Here is a 24,374-nt window from a genome sequence, read left to right as displayed (position 1 = left end):
CTTTAATGGAAACATTTCCACATGTATGTAGTGGCTCATTTAAACTATTTCTAGCCAGTTAATCTGCTTGTACTTCTATATATTAACTTGAACCTTTTTTGCTCTTTAGCATCTTGAATATGTTTTTTTTAACTTTATTGTTTGCTCTCTTGACTCCATGTTTTATCTAAATTCTTTTTCCCATGATTATTAAGCCTGTTAGCCCCAGAAATTTATTTGTTGTTATGAAACTTTGATCATATAGTTTGGCAAATCCCTGACACATTGTTCAGTTCAATCTTTTAATCCATTCTGTGTTTTCTTTATGCACACACTTTTTGGGTTTAAATACTAGAAATGTTCCTTGATTAGGGCCAGTTATATATTCCACCTTTTCCACATGGAGGTGATGAAAGGAGTAGAAGATGGTCCTTTGGCCTATAATTTCTTGGTGGGGAGGAAACGGAACATGTGTGGGGTCATTCCCCCAACATTGCTGCAACAGCCCCATAGTATGCTACCTGTATGTTTGTATCTCTACTATTGAAATGCAGGGATGAAGCTGTGTGTGAAGGGGTAGACCAATGGAGAATTGCTTCCTGTAGCATTACCTCATCCATCCAGACTTGTGGATTGTGTAAGATAATGCTGATAGAATCAAGTTTGTGAATTGTAACTAGTTTTGCAAGTTCAGTTTGTGATGTGCACAACAGATGGCACTGCAAAAGAGTCATTCATCCCTACTGATGCATGCATCAGATGGTTTTTTGGGGAAAAAGGCTTATGTGTATCTTACTTTTAGAAACTGTCTTTTGTATAGCTCATTATAATGGGATACCAATCATTTAAAAAACCTTCTTGGTTTCACTCACATGACTAAATCCAAATGGAACTGGAGAGATGGCAGAATGGTGGTTAAGCATTTTAGCTCCAGGGTGTCTGTATACGTATTTACACTAAAACGATCACAAGAATAAATATGCATCTTTATTTTTATATATATATATTTTTTGTTTAGGAAAATAAATAGCCCAATTCCATTTCATGTTTTTATTGTTAGATATATTTGCATTTTGAATATTGAAAATTATGCTGTGCTTTGAATGAGAGGCATCATACATGGCAACACTGATGACAAAAAAGCAATTATCTGAAGAAGCTCAATAGAAACAATAAGCAGAAAGGAAAGGCAAAAAATTGATTATTGTCATCAGTACTGCAAACATTACGTTGCTATCCCCAGGAATCATTGTGTACTCATAATCAAGAGCTCAGCCCTGTAGTCCTTCTCATTAGAGTAATCCTTATTTGTACAAGTAAGTCTCACTGAACTCAGTAGGAGCTGTGAGCACTCTACACCTCACAGGATTGGGCAAAAAGTTATGTCTTCTTTCCTTCCTGTATTTGGTTTATTTTGATAGTCTGTAGCAGTAGCATGTGGAATTACAACCATCAGTTCCCTGTGTCTGCATTGGTTTGTCACCACATTGATGCCAGAGTTCAGTTATTCACACACTCATCCATCCACTTCTCTGACAAAGACTGTACATGTACAGATCTAATGCTGTAGCACAGGGATAATCAAATCATGATTGTAATAAAAAACAAGCAAACAAAATTAAAAACAACATAAACATACCAGCAAAAAGAAAACGAAGGAGTACTTGTGGCGCCTTAGAGACTAACAAATTTATTTGGGCATAAGCTTTCCAGGGCTAAAACCCACTTCATCGGATGCATGCAGTGGAAAATACAGTAGGAAGATAAAAGAAAAGGAGTACTTGTGGCACCTTAGAGACTAACCAATTTATTAGAGCATAAGCTTTCGTGAGCTACAGCTCACTTCATCAGATGCTTCACAGCTCACTTCATCAGTAGGAAGATAGATATATATACACAGAGAACATGAAAAAATGGGTGTTGCCATACCAACTGTAACGAGACCAATTAATTAAGCTGGGCTATTATCAACAGGAGAAAAAAAACCTTACCTTTTGTAATGATAGTCAGGATGGCCCATTTTAAACAGTTGACAAGAAGGTGTGAGTAACAGTAGAGGGGAAAAAGTTAGCATGGGGAAATAGTTTTTACTTTGTATAATGACCCCCCCACCCCAGTCTTTATTCAAGCCTAATTTATTGGTGGCCAGTTTGCAAATTAAGTCCAATTCTGCAGTTTCTCGTTGGAGTCTGTTTTTGAAGTTTTTTGTTGGAGAATTGCAACTTTTAGGTCTGAAATTGAATGACCAGGGAGGTTGAAGTGTTCTCCGACAGGTTTTTGTATGTTATAATTCTTGATGTCTGATTTGTGTCCATTTATTCTTTTGAGTAGAGGTTGTCTGGTTTGGCCAATGTACATGGCAGAGTGGCATTGTTGGCACATGATGGCATATATCACATTGGTAGATGTGCAGGTGAACGAGCCTCTTATGGTATGGCTGATGTGATTAGGTCCTATGATGGTGTCCCTTGAATAAATATGTGGACAGAGTTGGCCATGGGCTTTGTTGCAAGGATAGGTTCCTGGGTTAGTGTTTTTGTTGTGTGGTGTGTGGTTGCTGGTGAGTATTTGCTTCAGGTTGGGACGCTGTCTGTAAGCGAGGACTGGCCTGTCTCCCAAGATCTGTGAGAGTGAGTGATCGTCCTTCAGGATAGGTTGTAGCTCCCTGATGATGCGCTGGAGAGGTTTAGTTTGGGGGCTGACGGTGACGGCTAGTGGATTTCTGTTATTTTCTTTGTTGGGCCTGTCCTGTAGTAGGTAACTTCTGGGTACTCTTCTGCTCTCTCAATATGTTTCTTCACTTCAGCAGGTGGGTATTGTAGTTGTAAGAATGCTTGATAGAGATCTTGTAGGCGTTTGTCTCTGTCTGAGGGGTTGGAGCAAATGCGGTTGTATCGTAGAGTCTGGCTGTAGATAATGGATCGTGTGGTGTGGTCTGGATGAAAGCTGGAGGCATGTAGGTAAGCATAGTTGTCAGTAGGTTTCCGGCATAGGGTGGTGTTTATGTGGCCATCGCTTATTAGCACTGTAGTGTCCAGGCAGCGGATCTCTTGTGTGGACTGATCCAGGCTGAGGTTAATAGTGGGATGGAAATTGTTGAAATCATGGTGGAATTCCTCAAGGGCTTCTTTTCTATGGGTCCAGATGATGAAGATGTCATTAATGTAGCGTAAGTAGAGTAGGGGCGTTAGGGGACGAGAGCTGAGGAAGCTTTGTTCTAAGCCAGCCAAAAAATGTTGGCATACTGTGGGGCCATGCGGGTACCCATAGCAGTGCCGCTGATTTGAAGGCATACATTGTCCCCAAATGTGAAATAGTTATGGGCGAGGACAAAGTCATAAAGTTCAGCCACCAGGTTTGCCGTGACATTATCGGGGATACTGTTCCTGACTGCTTGAAGTCCATCTTTGTGTGGAATGTTGGTGTAGAGGGCTTCTACATCCATAGTGGCCAGGATGGTGTTTTCTGGAAGATGATCAATGGATTCAACACACATCTGAACAGCACACTAATCCATGAGAAACTGCTGAACTGGAATTAATTTGCAAACTAGATACTATTAACTTGGGCTTGAATAGAGACTGGGAGTGGCTGGGTCATTACACAAATTGAATTTATTTCCCCATGTTAAGTATCCTCACATCATCTTGTCAACTGTCTGAAATGCGCCATCTTGATTACCACTACAAAAGTTTTTTTTTTCCCCTCCTGCTAATAATAGCTCATCCATCTCCAATGGATTGTAGTTTCCTCAGTGGTGTCTCGAAGATAGCTAGGAGTGCTGGTAGCGTAGGGCCTGAGGAGAGAGTCTACATAGTCAGACAATCCTGCTGTCAGGGTGCTAATGCCTGAGATGATGGGGCGTCCAGGATTTCCAGGTTTATGGATCTTGGGTAGCAGATAGAATACCCCTGGTCGTGGTTCTAGGGGAGTGACTGTGCAGATTTCTTCCTGTGCTTTTTCAGGGAGTTTCTTGAGCAAATGGTGTAGTTTCTTTTGGTAACCCTCAGTGGGATCAGAGGGTAATGGCCTGTAGAATGTAGTGTTAGAGAGCCATATTTATTCAAGGGACACCATCACAGGACCTAATCACATCAGCCATACCATAAGAGGCTCGTTCACCTGCACATCTACCAATGTGATATATGCCATCATATGCCAACAATGCCCCTCTGTCATGTACATTGGCCAAACCAGACAATCTCTACTCAAAAGAATAAATGGACACAAATCAGACATCAAGAATTATAACATTCAAAAACCTGTCGGAGAACACTTCAACCTCCCTGGTCACTCAATTTCAGACCTAAAAGTTGCAATTCTCCAACAAAAAACTTCAAAAACAGACTCCAACGAGAAACTGCAGAATTGGACTTAATTTGCAAACTGGCCACCAATAAATTAGGCTTGAATAAAGACTGGGGTGGGGGGGTCATTATACAAAGTAAAAACTATTTCCCCATGCTAACTTTTTCCCCTCTACTGTTACTCACACCTTCTTGTCAACTGTTTGAAATGGGCCATCCTGATTATCACTACAAAAGGTGGGGTTGGTTTTTTTTCCTGTTGATAATAGCCCAGCTTAATTAATTGGTCTCGTTACAGTTGGTATGGCAACACCCATTTTTTCATGTTCTCTGTGTATATATATATATATCTTCCTACTGTATTTTCCACTGCATGCATCCGATGAAGTGGGTTTTAGCCCTGGAAAGCTTATGCCCAAATACATTTGTTAGTCTCTAAGGTGCCACAAGTACTCCTTGGTTTTTTTCCTGATATAGACTAAAATGGCTACCACTCTGAAACCTATAAACATACCATTTATCTTTAGGCAGCCCAAAAAAGTGGAAAATATAGTTAAGCCAGACATGTCCCATGGAAGCAAAGATCACCATATAAAATATAGTAATAACAATGAATGATTAACCTCAAGAACTCTGTTTCAAACTCATTCTCATGTAATAGCCAAGAACTTCAGAAATAGAAAAAATTTTTTTTTCTGTTTTGAGTCCATTTTGGTGTAATCTTGTGCCATCTTTTTACCTATCTTTTCTAGGAACCTTTCAACTGACTCTAAGTCCCTCAAAAGATGTAATTTTCTAAGATATATAACTTTCATTTGAGAGGGGAAGATTGCTGTGTCACCTATTTTTAAAGAAAGAATTGTTTAATAGTAATTCATGTTCACCTTTGAGTCTTGAGTATATAATTTTTCGGCCTGGAAACTTACAAAGCCATTATAATTGGCAGAGCTGGCAGAGACACTTTTCAGTAAGGTTGCCTAACACTTTCCATTATATGACCTGGTTTTCATTGTGTGTAACGTTGACAAAACTTTAAATATTTGGTTGAAATTTTCCATGTTAAGCAACTGCCTCAGGCTAAATTTCTTTTTGAAATTTCTTTTTGTTTAAGCAAAAACAGTTCAGTCACTTTAGAGACTGAGGCTGGAGGAATTCGTTTCTTTGCCAGTGTTTAAAAAAAAATTGTAACTGTTTTCTCGATAAGCTCTAGCTTCTCAGTGCTTGGGAGCAGGGACTTGAAATTTGGCCGGGTTCTTGCACTGTGGTCAGAGAAGTGCCTTTTGCTGTCCCCTTGAAAATCTGCTCAAATTTGGCTGAGTGATAAACATCTGAAAATTGTCATTTCAACTTCTTTAGCCAGAGGAGTGTTAGGGTTTGGCTGCTAAATTCTCTGAACTTTTTGTCTGCATTGAACATGCTCCATCCCAGGGTTTCAGGGCCTGACCAGGAGTTTTCTTGAAGTTTCTCTTCTGTGTTCTGACTGTTCCCTCTGCTGGTGCCTACTAAGCAGTGTGGAGGAGAAGGAGGAAGTAGATTGATTCAAAATGAGGAGGACTGAGGAGTGGATAGGGGCTGGGGTGGGGTGTGGCTGGGCAGAGGAGCAGAGGAAGATAGGGTAAGGATGTGGGGGAATAGGAGCAGAAGAGGACACAGGTTAGGCTGTAGTGTGGGAAACGGACAGGCTAGGGTAGTTGACTTGGCGAGACATGTTGGGGGCAAAGTCAGAAGGAGGAAGGCCAGTGGGGATAGAGGCAGAAGGTTCTGTAATTAGTAGCACATACATACTTTAAGACCTGCTTAAACTTGCTCTTCTGCTGTTTCCAAACTTCATCTGTGAAGTAAAACATCCATCCAACACCACCCAAGATTATAAAGACTGCAAGTTGATAACATTTGTTTTCCAAGGTGGATTTGACCACCTGTACCCAGTTATGCATGTGATTAATTTCTTCTAATAAATCATGCATTGAATTACCAGAGACAGAAGTCCTATAATGGGACTTTGTTCCAAAGTGGCAGACGATTTGTTGGAAATGGGCAGGCAGAAAGCTGAGGAAATAGGAAATCAACCTTGATCTAACACCTCTTCCCTTCCCCCGAGTTGCATTATGTGTATCGAAATGATCTTCCGTTCTTTTTTCATAGTACTCCATACAAAATCGGAAGTTATCTCTCCCAACACTGAGCAACACTAGATTGCTTGGTTTGTTCTCTTAAGTGTAAGGCCTTTTGCAATCTTGGGCAGTTGATTTAGACATTTCAGTTTTTATCATACACAAGCAGTTTTTTAGGCCCCAATACAAGGAAACTCAGGATAGTACTTAAGCATATATTGAACTTAAGTGGGTGCTTCAGGTCTTTCATGAATTGTCATCTTAATTTCGGTACAGTTTAGAGATTCTAGAATACTACAAACTTGAGAAATGCCTGATCAAGTTTTAGAGTTAAGGTTACAATGACAGAAACTGGCAGTAAGTCCATTGAAGAAAGGTCCCCGCTTCTGCACACATCGGCACTTTAGAAAGGATACACCGGCCATATCATGCAGTAGTACCTGTGCCATTGGTTCTATGTGCTACTATGTGACGAAAAAGGCAATTGACGAAAGAATGCTACCAACTTAAAGAGCATCCTTGTTTCTGAAAATTGTTTCTCATGTCCATTGTCTTCCATATATGTGTAAAAAGTTTGTGTGCGTAGTGCCTGTTTTTAACTCATTGTGAGGATTCAGTTGATAGTGATTAAGATGAAAATCGAAAGTGACCCTTTAAAAAAATTCACTTTGCATAGTTATTATACTGTTTATATACTTTATTGACTAATGCTCTGAAATTGCAAAGGGACCTTACTCCTGTGGGAGTCCCACTGGAACTGTGTTCCATGCTTACCCTTAATCCAACACAAATTCATTGGGACTCCTGCAGTAGTAAAAGTCTATGCAAGCAGATTTTTCTGTGGGACTGATAACCTATTCTCTTCCCCCCACCCCCCAGCCATATGATGTACAATGTTTTTAAAGTTGAGCAGGATGCTGTGGTTTGGGTTTGCAAATCTAATGAGATAGAATTTAATTTTGCAAAAACTAAAAACTGGTGTTGTATCCGTATGTATTGTATTTTATCTGAACCATCAGTATGCAAGGAAGCCAAGGTGGGCATGGCAGGGTTGGCCAAGTAAAAGGTGCCAGTTTTAGTCTACCTCTAATACTGATGAAATAATTTGTATGCAACGTTGTTAGTTAAAAGTGACTGCCACAAAATGGGCAATGTCTCATTTAACAAGCAATTTTTTTTCTTTCAGATTGTAGGGGAAAAAATCTTTGGAGTAATCTTTTCAGGCCTAGAACATATTTTTCAATATCCTTTGAGACATATGATCCATGAAGCTTCAACCATTTTTATACAATTACAGTTTTAGATGAATTATAAACTCTTAAATTAAAATTACAGGGTTCTTTCTAAAAGTCATAAAGGATTAGAGACAGTTGGAAGCAATTTCAAGAAGAGACAGCTCCACAATGAAAGGGTTGCCAAGGGTTTGAATGAAGGTGCAAATCAAAATGTAATACTTATAATGCTGTGTTTGCTACACAGCCTGCACCAAATTAATTGGTACTGAATGGAACAAGAGTACTTAAGCAATCTGCTTTTTGTGATCATTCTTCATAGAGATGACTGTGATACTTAGTGTTACAAAATCCAGATTTGCTGTGTTTTTGTTTTCAAGATTTGGCTTGATACGCTTTAATTCTCATATGTCTGTACAGCAATGATTTCTCTTTGTTTTAAAAAGTATTGAAATGAAGTTTTGTGCAGGCATCACACAAGCAGATACTGTGCAAGCTTCCACACATAACCTTGCCAGTGCAGCTCAATCCTGATCTGTAAAACTCCTCCTATTCCAGCCCTAAACCTCTCAGGATTAGAAATTGACATTTGTACCAAATTGGTTGTCTCTCTTCACTCAAATGGTAGCAAAAGAAACAGATTTTGTAGAATCTCAGGGTTGGAAGGGACCTCAGGAGGTCATCTAGTCCAACCCCCTGCTCAAAGCAGGACCAATCCCCAATTATTGCTTCTGATCCCAAAATGGCCCCTTCAAGGATTGAACTCACAACCCTGGGTTTAGCAGGCCAATGCTCAAACCACTGAGCTATCCTTCTCCCCCAATTTATAGTATTGCTTTCTCTTTGTGGACCTGAATGGCCATGGTTTACAGTAGAAAGAGAGCTGTGAATTCCTAGGTGGCCACAGGTTTAATGTACAAGTGATTAATTATAATATGGTTCTGCAGTAGTCATAATGGATTATTTCTTAAATATATTTATTGGTGATACCTAGATGGTTTGGCATTATTCTGCAGTGGAGAAATGTTCAAATACTAGGAAGTGATGTCAGTTTTCCTAAACCTGATGGGGATATGTGAGCATTTTTCCTTCTAGTTTGTTCAATGCACTGGACGAATATCCCTCCTTGGGATCTGTTTTCATGTTTCAGATAGCAACAGAAATGGTAAAGGATAAAACCATCCACCTGCATTTTTCTCCTAATATCTATAATGCTAGATGCTGCATTGTTTTTTATGAATTCTTATAGCTGCCTATAAAATCCATTGAAAGAAGAGAACTCATTCTTGCAAGTGGAATAAATCCAATAAATCTTATCCGAGTGAATTATTATTCATAATGTGCATGCCAATTTGAGAATTTCAGACTTATTACAAAATATAGTAAAGATTTCAGATATATTTGTTTTCATTAATAGAGAGAATAGCATATTTCACAGACAGTAAACTACATTAGGGTATTCAGTTTAACAAAGTGTGGTTATGTTCAAAAAAAGGAACTATGACTTAAATTTTTTTAAGTGACTTGGGATTTTGGGTTCCTCAGTTTTGTTCAGTATGCAAACTGTGACATCTTTAAAGGGCTTAAAAGGGAGGGTGTATGTGAGACTGAGCATTTCTGAAATCAGACCCCCTTACTGTGATCAAATTCAGTAGTCACTTGTAACAGCTGAAGTAAAAATGGCACCTTCTTACTCAGAGCACAGCATGTGGAGCCCTCCTGCCTCTCTGTCAGCATCTGGTCGGACTCTATCCCTACTCCCACTTTTCTCCCTTACATTTTTTTGCTGGGTGACTTCCCCTCACAGTTTCATTACAATATCTATACTAATGACTCACAAATCTTTCTCTCCACACTGATCTGACTGGCAGTCTAGTTGTGACTGCATCGTCCTGGATGTCTTGCTGCCAGCTCAAGCCTAGTATGGCAAACTAGAACTTTTCATTTTTCTTCCTTACCTGCCTCTTCTGTATTCCTTCTCCATCACTGTTGAAAACAGTATCATCCCACCCCATTACCCAGGCTCATTACCTGAGGACAATTTATGACTCCTATCTCTCCTCCTCCCCATACATCCAGCCTTCCCTATAACATATCAAACATCTGTTCCTTCATCACTCTTCCTATGTCCATCCACAGATACCACAATTATCTCCTGCGTATTGTCTAATATTATTATTTCCATTATTAATATTATCTGCTGTATCCCGCGTATCCCTGACCTCCTTTAACACATTTCGCTCCCCTCCAGCAGCCACTCAGACCCTCTTCCAGTCCCTCTGCTGCCTTCCTCTTGCTAATCAAATTGAAAATTTTCTTTCTTACCTCCCAGGCTCTGTCTTTGACCTTTTTTCTCACTGGATCAATCTTGCTTGCCTCGCTCCATATATGATGCCAGATTCACCACTTTTCTTCTTCTCTTTCTTGCACTATCTTCCTTGTGCCTTCTCTCTTGCTTGGAATGAGTGCACCTCAGTGGATTAGGCATGCTCCATTTGTCCATTGTGGTTCCTACTGAAATTCCATTTTTGTAAGGCCCATAGACTCTAATTTCTGACACTTGAACATCAAAGCCAACTTGATTTAGAACATTTTTAAAAGAGTTCTAAATTATTCCTGCTTCTGAGTCCAATAGCAAAAATGTTATTATTAGGGCTCCTCGGAAATTTTCCAGCTGAATGTTTTTCTACTGGAAAATTCTGATTTGTGAAAATCGAAACATTCTGGGGATCATTCTGTGAGATCATGATGACTTCAATGGAATTCTGATTGAACTTTGCCTACCAGGGGATACCTGCCTGCTTGCCTACCAGCTCAGCCCACCAGGTGGGCTGTTTGGGAGCCTGGGCTTCCAGGTTTCCAACTTTCTGCCTCTTCACCAGCCTGGGCTTCTGGGATTCCCAGCTCCACAGCAGGATTCAAGGTGGACAGCCTTGAAGCTGGGGATTCCTGGGTTCCTGAGCTGCCTGCTTCCTACTTGTTGGATTGCTGGGGCTCCAGGCAGCTCAGAAAGCCTTGGATAAGCTTAGAAAAGATCAAAATACAAATGTGTTTTGACCTTTTTTAAACAAAAGTTTTGAATTGCTGTTCCATGATCAATATTGAAGTTTCTTTTCTTTTTGGTTACATTTCTGAACAGGTTTTTTCAAAGCAGGGGAGGGGGAGAAATTTTGGAATTTCCCACAGAATGGGAATTCCAGGTCCAGACCACTCTAGTTATTACTGATGACAATGCATCATCCACAAAGAACACAACTTGTTTATCAGTCCCTGGATTCATGTTACAGAACTGTCTTTTATGAGAGGAGGGAAGGAATTCTCCTTTTACTTGTAAACTGAGCAAATATGAGCGATAACTGAGACATTTTCAGGCACTGAGAGACTACAAATACAGAACCTCACACTGCCATTTTTACAGTGTAAACTTGCCAAAGTATAGTTACACTTCAAATTGTATTCCAAAATCTTGCTAAACTTCTTCATGATTATTGATGTAAGTAAACAAGAAGTCAGTGCATTAAGTGCAATGAAAATAAGGAAAAGGGAGCTGAGTTTAAAGAAACCACTTTAAAATAATTCAATTTTGTTTATTTATGTCAGTTCATTTGGGGAGAGAGTGTGGTCCAGTGGATAGGGCAGAATGCAGATTTTCACTTAATCTCTCTGCCTCTGTTTCTCCATTTGTTAAAAACAAGATAATGATATTTACCTTCTGCTAAGCACTTGAAAAACAAATGAAAAACTTGAACTTATAAAACTTTATGAAAAACTTTATAAGAGCTAAATGATATAAAAGAGGAAAGTCCTTGTATTGTGTTCAAAACACTTGCCTTATAGTGACTGTTGTTCATATTTGGTAGGAATAAATTTTGTATTTAGTATATTTTTCTCCATATACTAAAAGTGATTATAATCTGTCCTCAGATGATCTCAATATGACACATCAGCATTGTGTTCTGGCTGGTTTTGAGCCTCGTTTCAGCTCTACCCACAGAGTGGCAGAGGTGAGTAAGAAAGGGGATTTGTTTTTTGGTCATTCGCACTGTTAATAGTGGCTGACAAAATGAATTTAGGATCACGTGGTCTTGTTTTAAACTATGATTAGTGGTTTTACTGATGACTCCAACTTTTTGTGGGAGGTGTATGTTCTATGCTTTTCGCTTACTGATGGAAGAACTCCTATTGATTTTTATGGGAGAAGGGCAATTTCTTGGTCTATGAGCCACTTATGCCTAACCTCACATAGAGTTTCTGTATTACACTGCATTACCACAGCTTATTAAAGAAATGCAAAAACATGTAATTACATTTTTATAAAAAATGTTTTCATAGAGTTTTTTTGCCATACTCCACTATAAGAGGCATACTGTTGATGGGAAGGGATATGAGGTCTAAACATACTGCACACCAGAAATCCCAACAGCCCTAGGCTGCCACTACAAGTCAGGGCAATGTGGAACAGCCATGAGGCTGGATTCCCCGGCTTCCTCTAGAACTGCAGGTGGAAGCAGAAAAGTGCACAAAGCTCTTGCATCTCTCAGGTAGTCTGAGCATTGCTCTAAGGATTCAGCCCTGTGCTTCCAAGATGGCTGATGTGTGCTGTTTATTGGATTTGTTTCTTCTTTCAATACTCTTGACTACTGATCATAATTGCATGAACTATAAAGAAAATAAAATTTGTTGCTCATACTGTGATTATTTTTTGCTTGTTTTCATAATTATTTTTCTCTATACAGCATCCAAAAGGAAAAAAGCAAATAATAGTTTTTTTAAAAAAATCATCCCAGATTACACTTTAAAATAATTCTTTCAAAAGTAACTAATCACATTTTACTATTGGTCTTATCAAGCTAAAATGCATTACTGTTGAAGTATCTGTGTGTGTGTGTGTGTGCGTGTGGTGTTTCAACGGTAATGCATTTAATTTTGTTTTCAAAATTATTATTATTTACTATTATTAGCTTTTATTTAAAATTATTATTCACTATTATTAGCTTTTCCCTTTGGCTGTTGTGTAGAGAAAACAATGAGGGCAACAAGAAAAAAAAATAGATCAGAAAAGAAAGCATCGTAACATTAAAATTATATCATAGTATTTTTCCAAATTAGATTAAGGATTGGTGGTTAAGGACACGTCTGTCTAACTTCTGTCATATAGGAACATATTTTTCAAAACAAACACAGATTCTGGTGACTACAGCTGAGCTTTGGAATAAGCCTAACATAATGTGCATTGTACTGTATGCATGAAGCATATGGTTCTTTATTTTTCTTCAGCAGAAAAGATGAACTTTCTAACCTTGGGCTCCCAACACTCTGTTATTCTGATATTAAAATACACACTTGTGTCCACAGTTTGAAAAGCTTCCACTTTAAAAGCTTATGTTTTGTTTTTATAAACCTTTGCGACCTCACATTGTATAGTATGGAAATTCTAATACAAAGAATTATGATACTGGGAGTCCTTACTCAAGGTTTTTCCTGGGAAGTTAGCTAATGTTATAAATATTTAACTGAAAATAATTATATGGTAGACCTATATTTTTATTTTGTGTCAGAAAGATATTTATGTTTCTTTCAGCACTGAAGGAAGTTATATTCACAAAAACAAAGTAAAGGTAGAACAATCAATCTTTGCAACTGTATTATATGCTTTACACTTAGGAGTATATTCTACTTTTATGCTGCATGAGAAACTCCCCTTTCATGTCATTGTGAGTCCGATGCAGGGCAAAATATGACCAACTGTTAAATGCTCTAGAATACTAACTGCAGGGAGGAAAAAAGAAAGAAAATAGAATTTTCAGCCATGCTTTTGAAACTCTAAGATTTCAAATGTGTTTCACAGTGTTTCCGGGTTTCCCCTCTCAAATCTGTAGGGTATTTTTTAATAGTCTATTATATCTTTAATGAGTTAGTTTTTTAAATGTAAACTTTTTTGTATCAATGCAAATAATTTTAAATATCAATACAAACAATCTGGCATGTATTAAATGTTATAAGCTTTCTTATTTTGCTTTAAAACATAATAAAATTAAAACACAGAAATGCAGCTCCTTTTTCTCTCATTTTATAACATTTTGATTATTTCAGTGGCTGGCACTGAATCTTATTTTCTATTTGCCTTAAACAGTATTACTTCCAAAGGATCTGTAAACTGATTAATTTTTTTATTGTGCTCTTACAGTGCTCAACAGGAACACTGGAATATATTTTTGGACAGTGTGAGGTTGCACTTCAGAATTTACAGGTTGATTCTGATTCAGCGGCTTTGTCTTTGAAATCACTGGAAGTCCAAGTTGTAAAGGAAGTGGAAGGAATCCATAACGAGGTGAGGGGAAGGTTTTCACAGTAAATTAAGTCTGATTCTTTGAGAGTGGTGCAGTCAATGGGCTTAACAAGGGTGTTCAAAAATTCACAAGACCTGGCCTTATGTAGGTATCTCAAATTTGGATGGCATTGACTCTTGCATTTGTGTGAGTTGGATGGGATTAATGCAAAGTCACAAAGGGGAGGACTCCATTTTTCTAATTGAAGGAGCAGCTATAGCAAGAACATTGGTTACATTATGACAAATTTGATTAATTTCTCCCCTGCTGTTCTACTCTGGCAAAAAGTAAGAGGACAGAGAAATTAAAGGAAAGGGGCAAGTGAAACCCTTACAAACCTCTTGAGTTGTTCCTCTGGCTACTGTTTTAGCATTAATCATGTTCAAAACAGATGTATGACAGGAAGACGACACAGAGTCTGCTTTAATGCCTGTAATTAGGAAAATACTGTAGAAATCAAGTTCCTGAAAATAAGATCAAGGCCCTGATCCTGTACTGAGTGATCCAATATGCCCTCAAGGAATCCCACTGAATGCACCTCTGTTTTCAGTATAGAAATGGTCCTTAGCAAGCAAATATATTTAACAGACCAAGGTGTCCATCAAGTTAGACAGAAAGTATTAGTGTAGTGTTCAGAAAGATTTGGGAAACTGGTAACCCTATCTGAGATATAAAATTACGTGGTATACTGGATAATGCTGCTTTGCTAATTCTCAGTGTTGGAGGAAAGAGTTGCAGCGTGACATAATCATTAAGATCTTGCAGAGGGTTTGGTAAATTTGCTTACATTCTTTTTATGGTTTCAGAGTAACTGCCGTATTAGTCTGTATTCGCAAAAAGAAAAGGAGTACTTGTGGCACCTTAGAGACTAACCAATTTATTTGAGCCTAAGCTTTCTTGAGCTACAGCTCACTTCATCGGATGCATTTTATGATGGTGGAAGTGGTGTTTCCAGAGAGGCTTAATTGAATTTTCTTTAAATTTTAACTTATATTTTAAAAAAAAGAGAGGGCCACAGAAAAAGTAGAGTCAACAACACTTTCTAGGGTATTTAAAAACAACAGATTTGACTTGTTTTTTGTTATCCTGATAGCTATATCTCTAGATACAACTTGGGTTGACCTTTATTGGTTAACAAAGCATAAATAGTGAGCACTACATGGAAAATGAGTAACACTGACTAATTAGTATACTATAGTACTAATTTTTTTTGACCAATTTGTTCTCTGATTTCAGTGGTGCTTTCCTCAGCACAGTTATATTCATAAATTCCAAAGAGTTATTTTGGATTCCCGCTATTATAAGTTTGAGCAGTATTTGACCTACTGGGACATGTATAGAGTATAATTTTCACATAGAGTATAGGGATGCATTTATAGCTCTAAATATTTTTTTAATTCATTTGGTACAATATATTTATTCAGGAACAAGGCAAACTTTTACAACTTTCATAAAACTTTGAGGGTCAGTGTTTTGGCTGTACTGTGTTTACCCTTGATGCAGCTGAGGAGAATAGGGTGGGGAAAGATCTGCTCCCCTGATTTTGGTTGAAATGGCTGCCGGTATAAATTAAACCAGCCTAGTATTTGCAATACTTTACGAAATATTAATCAGGCTTAGTTCATAAGACTGTAGGCATATATCAGTTTGTACAACTAGGGCCACATTCACAGCTGGTGTAAATCAGCATAGCCCCATTGACTTCAAAAGAGCTATGTGATTTACACCATAGGAGGAGTAGACCCCAAGTGTTTGCAGTGACCTGAATAATTTTGCCATGTGACATACATTGGTGTTTCCTGTTATACATATGGGATATACTATCCCAGAAATCACTGGTCAGGCTATATATATTGTACACTCTGACTGAATAGAGACATTGGATCTATATTCCATATGAAAAGAGAATCACTCATCCACTCTCTTTTGATTTTTCAAGGTCATCTCTTCGTTTGAGGGATTAATTCCATATGTCAAAGTGCTATGTCAGATATTGTTCTTTTTTTACCACACAAGTAGGCAAGTTTTCTGTGGTTTACATTGTGGTAGATATATGTTCCTTTGCTGTGTATCACTATTAACTGGAACCATAAATGTCTGTGAGGCTAATACAGGTCTTTCATTCTTTTCTTTTGGGGGGCAGGGAAGCCACATGCCTTTTTAATACAAGTTATATGATAAAGTTCTGTGTAGTTTCATGGTCTAATACAACTAGTAAGTTCAAACTCTGTAAATTATTTATAGAAAAAGTGCCCAATAATTTCCACACAAAGAGCCAAATCCTGGGTCTAGTGAAGAATATGCTAGATCTGCCGTTGACTTCGGTGGGATCAGGATTTGGCTACAACTCTTAACACCCTCTCCCCTGCAATTTTCCTCTCCTCAGTGTAAAAAAAAATGTTGAGAAACTTATAGTGCTGGCTAAAGCAAAACACCATATGGGTGACCGTGCATGAGGATCCCAAACAACTCTGCCACTGTGTCTCTGTTCTGATGTGCAACTTCCTTCCTCTTTTAAATCTACGCCTCGGCAGAAAAGTTGTAACTTTTGTATACACTGCAGAGATGGCCTTGAAAACGAGGTACTTGAACTTCTTCCAACTCACAATAGCTGGCTGCCATGTTTTACTTTTAAGTATTGCCACAAATGCAGTTCTTCAGAAACGTTATCCCAGATAGTGATTGCTAGATGCTGTGACTTTTTCTGAAACTGTTGCTTTGCCTTGATGGCATCTCCAAAATAGGCATCAGAGGCATCATGAATGGTTTGCTGAAAGGCTAGAAGTGACTTGAAGGTTTGAACGTATGGTCTGCTGTACCTCTAGTCTGGCAACAGTCACTTTCTTACGTACATCAAATCCTTCCTTATGGCAAAAGTAGATTGAGTTTACTCTGAAGATAGTGTGATGTAGAAAAACCTAGTCTAGCTAAATTGTGTTGTTAAACTCTTAGGTCACTGCTTAGAAGAGTGGTGATGTACACAACAAACAGTAAGGTTAATGACAGGTTTCAGAGGAACAGCCGTGTTAGTCTGTATTCGCAAAAAGAAAAGGAGTACTTGTGGCACCTTAGAGACTAACCAATTTATTTGAGCATGAGCTTTCGTGAGCTACAGCTCACTTCATCAGATGTTTACCGTGGAAACTGCAGCAGACTTTATATACACACAGAAATATAGGTTAATGTAAGGTTAATGTGTGTTTTACCACATCAGCGTGAAATGACAGCACAGTTGATGGCTGGCTGGTACAAAAGAGAGGAAATATAGATCACCTACATAGGTGGCATTAATAACCAATACCTTTAAATAATTGACTGAGGAGCATAAGCTTTCAAAATGTCAAATGGTGCTGTTGGCCTTTTACTGCCCAGTATTGACTATAAAACTAAAAATCACCCTTTAATCATTGTTTAAAGGACAAACTGAGGATGAGTTGATATTAGACCTAACAAGCCTGATTCCAGTCTTACTTACACTGGTGTAAATCAGCAGTGAAAACCGAGTGAGATAAAAGTCAGGTCAACAGTTTGTTTTAAGTGTTCATGTTCAGGGTTCTTGCCATTCAGTTTAGTTTTGGTATAAGGAAGTCTCCAGTATAAAATTGCATCAGAGAAACTGTAGCTAAAGATGAGCCACAGCTGTTAACCTGATATTCAAACCTGGTATGTGAATATTCACTGACCTCAGCTACTTTGTGTGTCTAGCTGTTTTGGTGGTTGTACTATGATTTCCATCTGTTGGAATTGCTGCATTTATCTCTCAAAAAGAAAAGGATTACTTGTGGCACCTTAGAGACTAACCAATTTATTTGAGCATAAGCTTTCGTTATTTCATTTTATTCTAGGGCCTTAAATATTGAATCTAATGATTTATATTACAGACCTTTTGTTTTTATATGGAGTTTGTCCCCCTTACCTTTTTTAAAACCTTCCAATGTTTGATTTTTTTTTTCTTCCTCGCATCCTGCTATTCATAGAAATTGTGGGAAGTAGGTGTGAATGCCTCATTAACCACAACTGATCTAAGAAAAGGTGTGGTTAAAGAGTTGCTTTGTTTTAATGAAGGAAAGAAGGGGAGGGTATAACTCTGAATATAACTTCTAAGAACTTTGGGGAAAGTATTTAACACATGCTCATCTCAGGGTATGTCTAAACTGATATGAAGATAGCTACCATGCATTAATTTAAAAAAAAAAAGTGTACTTGCCTTTCAGAGGATCCCAAAAAGCTTGTTACAAAAATAAGTAGCAGTATCCCTCTTTTACAGATGAGTAAACAGATGGTGACATCATGGCCACAGAGAGGTTCCTTTGCAGAGTCAGGAGTCACTTGACTTTCAGTTCTTGTTCTAGACACCAAATAACTGCCTGCCTGCACTAGTTCAGGAAGATCAGCTTGAAGACTAACCTAGTGGATAAAACATTAATTGACCTTTCATCTTTATTTAACTCAGTGTTGAAGCTAAGTTGAGACATGAGGTAAAATGAATTTGGACCTCAGTTTGAAATCTTTGGTGAACAGTAGTCCATATCATTAAATAAGCACATATGTCATAATTTGGCATGGTTGGCATGCTCCCCTCTAGAGGGACCAACTAATCCTGCACAAAATTAACTAGCTTACCACTAAACTTTACCTCTAAAACCTAGAGAATAATACAGCTCTTCTAGGTCACAAGTCACTAAGCAGTGTGGCTGTAGTTGCAACACCCAGGCTGTGCTAGTAAATGGTGCTGCCACAGTTTCCATTACTGTCTGTCAGTTAAGCCCAGGATGTATTTAAAATGTGACCACGGTGCCAAAGATTTAAATTAGATTTAATTTACATAGATCAAGGGGACAAATCGATGTAATTAGTCAAAAATCAGATTGACTGAATTCACATTCCTGTCACAATGGGTCATGTTGTCACATTGATTTTTTTTTTATTTTTAAAGCAGAGTTCTTTATTGATTAATGACCTAGTATGGTTTATTTCCTGAAACATTAAAGTCTGGCAACCACATAGGGTATTACCTTTTTAGTGGAGAAGGTCAGGAAAAAAATTACCATTGGGCCTTATTTTCAGCAGTGCTGAGCACCCAGAACTCCAGCTAAAGTCAGTGGAAGATGCTAGTGCTCAACACACCTGAAAATCAGTCCCGGAGAAGCCTGGCAAAATGTATCTTGACACTTCAGACCTGGATAATGCTTTAAAAGCAATAAACTTTACTTGAACTTTATTAGGAAGGACATACGTTGTTAAACCTGAATACTAAGAAAAGCTGAAGACAGTCATAGCTTCCTTTCAAAACATTTAAGATTTACCTCAACTAATGTCTTCTAATCCTTTTGATATGTTTTACCAATGGGGTTGTTTTAATATTGTATGTGCAGCTTTTTTGTTTAAACTGCTTTTATTGAAATCAGTTACACTTATCAAACAAACGTTTAGTTAGTGTCGACTAAAACAACTTTCAGTCTTTTAGAGTAACAGTGTTAGTCTGTATTCGCAAAAAGAAAAGGAGTACTTGTGGCACCTTAGAGACTAACTAATTTATTTGAGCATAAGCTTTCGTGAGCTATAGCTCACTTCATCGGATGCATACTGTTATGAGTGCCACAAGTACTCCTTTTCTTTTTCCAGTCTTTTGTAGCTGTTCTGTTGGTTAAAAGGTGTTCTCAGGTGAGGGCTTTAAGCCATTTTCATTATTGTTTCACCTTCACAGGTTGTCTTTGTTTGCCTCATCAGAGTTCAGAAGGGGTAAACAAAAGAATTCTTTGTGGTAAAGGTGAAGATTAAAGCAGCTTTGAGCCTCTGTGTGAAACATAACTACGATAACAAAGATAAATACAAAAATCTAAAAGACCAGAACTGTAAATCACTAATAAAAAAAATCAACAAAAAGAACAACAGAGACTGGGGGGTGGGTATTAAGATGAATGGAATGACTATGCTTGAACAATAATCAGTGTCTTATACAGTCTTAATGATGTTTTATAACTACAGTACTGGATGATGTGCAAGTATGGTATTAAAAACAACCCACACAGGTTATCTATTGTGTGTTACCTGCCTAGTGCTCCTGGGCTTAAAGGGGTGTGCAGCACATAATAACTATTTTTTAAACATAGCTTTCTTATCATTTTAGCTTCTTGATGTGTGTCAGATCATTGGCTTCATGAGGTGCCTCAGCGTAAACTCTGTGGGTGACATCCCATCTCCCACAGTACTCTACAAGGCTAGTTCTATGCTGCAGCAAAGGAGTCATGAAAATATCTTCTATTATTGTAAATGGAGGTGTGCTGTATGACTTCAAAAGTAGTTTATATGCTGAAGAATATAAAATAATCCTAAAAAATGAAAAGATTGTTGCCAAGCATACCTTGTAATCTAGGAAAATATTCTCTTATCTGAGCCTGGGAAGGCTGTCTGCACACTTAAGCGCAGTGCTGTTTTAGTTGGAGTCACTAGCATAATGTCTGCTGCTGCATCACTCTCAAAAACTCTCAAAAACTCCCAGAATTTGTGACTTCAGGTGGCCTGGAATTAAGCAGAGAGCACCCTTTTTTGCTTTTGCAGTGTGCATCACTCTGCATAGCTAGAGTAAGAAATGTTTGTTTTATATGAATGAAGAATTGATAGAGGGAGCATAAAGAATTGTTTTGGAGCCCCCAAGCAGTGAATGGTAGATCTGATGGGTCAGAGGAATTGGTATTGGGAAATAGATCATTTCATCTCTAGGTCTCCCATTCAGATCTTCTTTGGCCAAAATTTATCATCTGGTAGTAGTTTGGTGACCTATTTGAAATTATCTTGCAGTATCAGTACTGGTGTCTCCATCATAAAAACCACCTCTACAACTGACACTAATTCATGCACTTCTTGAAAACTTTATCAGATTGGCCAATATTTATGGGGACTGAACTATTTTCTCTCCCACAGTGGTAGTCTAGTGAGCCCAGGAATTGAGGCATGTTTGTGAGTGTGGTGTGAGGAAACTTGCACTATTATCATCTTTACAGTACTGTTCTATAGGTGGAGAGAGGATTTGGGATTCCAGAGCTGTCAATCAGGCACCTTTTATAAGCACTGTGGGGCTAATCTAAAGGCAGTTGAAATCAGTGGGAGGTTTTGCATTGACTATGGTGGGCTTTGGCACAGACCATAAAATGACATGAAAAAGAAATTTAAAAATAGCTTAAATTTCTGTGTGTAAAGTTGCCTTTGGAAACTACTTGTTGTTGGAGAAACTGTCAATGACCCCATCTTATAAGCATCAGCACAGATGTGAATAGATTCATATGTTTTTCCAAGTAATGAGCACAGACTATTTATGTCTTTACATGTCATTCATCTCTTTGCAGGTCGAATTTGAGTGGCTTAGGCAGTTTTGGTTTCAGGGCAAACGCTATAGGAAGTGCACTGATTGGTGGTTTGAACCAATGGCTAAATTGGAAGAATTTTGGAAAAAGATGGAGTTTATGGTAAGTACTAGCAAATAGCCTAAAGCTCTTAAGAACCTAATTCTGCAGATACATTGCATGCAGAACCCATTGTAACTGTGTTGTAGAATCAGGCTTTAAATTTTCAGTATTTGTATGCTCTCTGTAATGCCAGTGCTGCCTTCCAATCCCACAGCAAAGCAGGAGAAGAAATAAAATAGCAAAACAAAATGAACAAAACCAAAAAACAGGAGATGTTGCTTAGTGTCCATTTTGACTACTGTACGGTAAGATGTCAAAGTATTGGGTTATTACTTAATAATGATTTGTCTTCAATGGAAATTTTCAGCTCTATCCCCACCTTTCATATAGCACCAAGGTAGCTAGCTCTACTGATCTGCTGATGAAAACATCTCTGTGCAGTTTCACCAGTGCTTGTGCTAGACCAAGAATAGAGAAGAATGCTAGTGAACGCAAGGCTAAATAGTATCTTGAGCAACGCTAGTGAGTGGCTAAGATCACTATGTCCTTTGAAATTATATCCCTGTCCTTGTCTACACTGGGGATTTGCCCCAGTTGCAGCATTGATGGCCAGCCATTGATCTAGCTACACCTGTGCAATCCATGATGTCTTACTGCAAAACTGGTAGAAGACTCTGTTTGTACCGGCACAGCTTACTGTAGTTTCAAGTATTGCCTGTCTACAAGAAGTTTTTGCACTGGTGACTGGCTGTAGATGGCTGTAACTAGGGCCAGGTCTACGCATGGAATGATTTGCCAGTAAGATATATTATAATGGTAGAGAGCACCAAGTGTGGACACAGCTTATACCAGCAAAAGTGTCCTTTTGCTGGTATAGTTCTTCCAGTGCCTTGAGTGAAATAAGCTACACCAGCAAAAATGCAGTTTTACTGGTATAACTGTGTTTACACTAGAGACTTTTGCCAGCACAGCTATGTCGATCAGGTATCACACAGTTGACTGACATACCTATGTTGGCAAAACTTTGTAGTGTAGACCTGACCTCGGACAAATCCCCACTGTAGACAAGGAGCCTGAATATCTGCTTTGATTAGTTGTAAGGTTTCTGTGGCATTGAATTTGGACCTGATCCTGAGAGTTTGAGTACTGACAACTCATCAATGGTAAAAGAACAGGAGTACTTGTGGCACCTTAGAGACTAACACATTTATTAGAGCATCAGCTTTCGTGGGCTACAGCCCACTTCATTGGATGCATAGAATGGAACATATAGTAATATACACATACAGATAAGTTGGAAGTTACCATACAAACTGTGAGAGGCTAATTAGTTAAGATGAGCTGTTATCAGCAAGACAAAAAAACTTTTGTAGTGATAATCAAGATGGCCCATTTAGACAGTTGACAAGAAGGTGTGAGGATACTTAAATTAGGGAAATAGATTGAATATGTGTAATGACCCAGCCACTTCTAGTCTCTATTCAAACCCAAGTTAATAGTATCTAGTTTTCATATTAATTCAAGCTCAGCAGTTTCTTCTTGGAGTCTGTTTTTGAAGCTTTTCTGTTGCAAAATTGCCACCCTTAAATCTTTTACTGAGTGCCCAGAGAGGTTGAAGTGTTCTCTTACCCGTTTTTGAATGTTATGATTCCTGATGTCAGATTTGTGTCCATTTATTCTTTTGCTTAGAGTCTGTCCGGTTTGGCCAATGTACATGGCAGAGGGGCATTGCTGGCACATGATGGCATATATCACATTGGTAGATATGCAGGTGAACGAGCCCCTGATGGCGTGACTAATGTGATTAGGTCCTATGATGGTGTCACTTGAATAAATATGTGGACAGAGTTGGCATCAGGCTTTGTTGTAAGGATAGGTTCCAGGGTTAGGGTTTTTGTTGCGTGGTGTGTGGTTGCTGGTTGTTTCAGGTTGGGCGGCTGTCAGTAAGTGAGGACTGGTCTGCCTCCGAAGATCTGTGAGAATGAGGGATCATTTTTCAGGATAGGTTGTAATTCTTTGACGATGCGCTGGAGAGGTTTTAGTTGGGGGCTGAAGGTGACAGCTAGTGGCGTTCTGTTATTTTCTTTGTTGGGCCTGTCCTGTAGTAGGTGACTTCTGGTTACTCTTCTGGCTCTGTCAATCTGTTTTTTCACTTCAGCAGGTGGGTATTGTAGTTGTAAGAATGCTTGATAGAGATCTTGTAGGTGTTTGTCTCTGTCTGAGGGATTGGAGCAAATGCGGTTGTATCTTAGAGCTTGGCTGTAGACAATGGATCGTGTGGTGTGTCCTGGATGGAAGCTGGAGGCATGTAGGTAAGTATAGAAGTCAGTAGGTTTCCAGTATAGGGTGGTGTTTATGTGACCATCGCTTATTAGCACAGTAGTGTGCAGGAAATGGACCACTTGTGTGGATTGGTCTAGGCTGAGGTTAGTGGTGGGATGGAAATTGTTGAAATCACGGTGGAATTCGTCAAAGGCTTCTTTTCCATGGGTCCACTGGAGGAAATAGATTCAATATGTATAATGACCCAGCCACTCCCAGTCTCTATTCAAACCCAAATGGGCCATCTTGATTATCACTACAAAAGTTTTTTTCTTCTGCTGATAATAGCTCATCTTAACTAATTAGCCTCTCACAGTTTGTATGGTAACTTCCAACTTATCTGTATGTGTATATTACTATATGTTCCATTCTATGCATCCGATGAAGTGGGCTGTAGCCCACGAAAGCTTATGCTCTAATAAATTTGTTAGTCCCTACGGTGCCACAAGTACTCTTTTTCTTTTTATGGATACAGACTAACATGGCTGCTACTCTGAAACCTGTCATCAGTGGTAGTTACAGGTACACAGATCAGGCCCCATGTGTAACTTTCAATTTAAGAAAAGGAGTACTAGTGGCACCTTAGAGACTAATCAATTTATTTGAGCATAATAAATTGGTTAGTCTCTAAGGTGCCACTGGTACTCCTTTTCTTTTTGCGAATACAGACTAACACGGCTGCTAC

At 38.5% G+C, this 24,374-nt stretch overlaps 1 protein-coding gene across 9 annotated transcripts in view; it reads left to right on the top strand.

The window, feature by feature from the left end:
* Positions 1 to 24,374, top strand: part of FTO (FTO alpha-ketoglutarate dependent dioxygenase) — a 327,030-nt gene that overhangs the window by 91,913 nt on the left and 210,743 nt on the right. For 7 of the 9 annotated variants that reach the window (XM_073307611.2, XM_073307608.2, XM_073307609.2 and 4 more), the window contains 3 exons: positions 11,557 to 11,636; positions 13,820 to 13,963; positions 21,308 to 21,427. In XM_073307611.2, coding sequence (XP_073163712.1) covers positions 11,557 to 11,636; positions 13,820 to 13,963; positions 21,308 to 21,427 — 344 coding nt within the window. The remainder of the gene's footprint in view (positions 1 to 11,556; positions 11,637 to 13,819; positions 13,964 to 21,307; positions 21,428 to 24,374) is intronic. The other 2 variants (XM_073307614.2, XM_073307615.2) reach the window with 2 other exon arrangements.

Source organism: Lepidochelys kempii, chromosome 12, assembly GCF_965140285.1.
Source record: "Lepidochelys kempii isolate rLepKem1 chromosome 12, rLepKem1.hap1, whole genome shotgun sequence".
NCBI classification, from domain to species: Eukaryota; Metazoa; Chordata; order Testudines; family Cheloniidae; genus Lepidochelys; species Lepidochelys kempii.
This window is presented reverse-complemented; position numbering and strand designations above follow the sequence as displayed.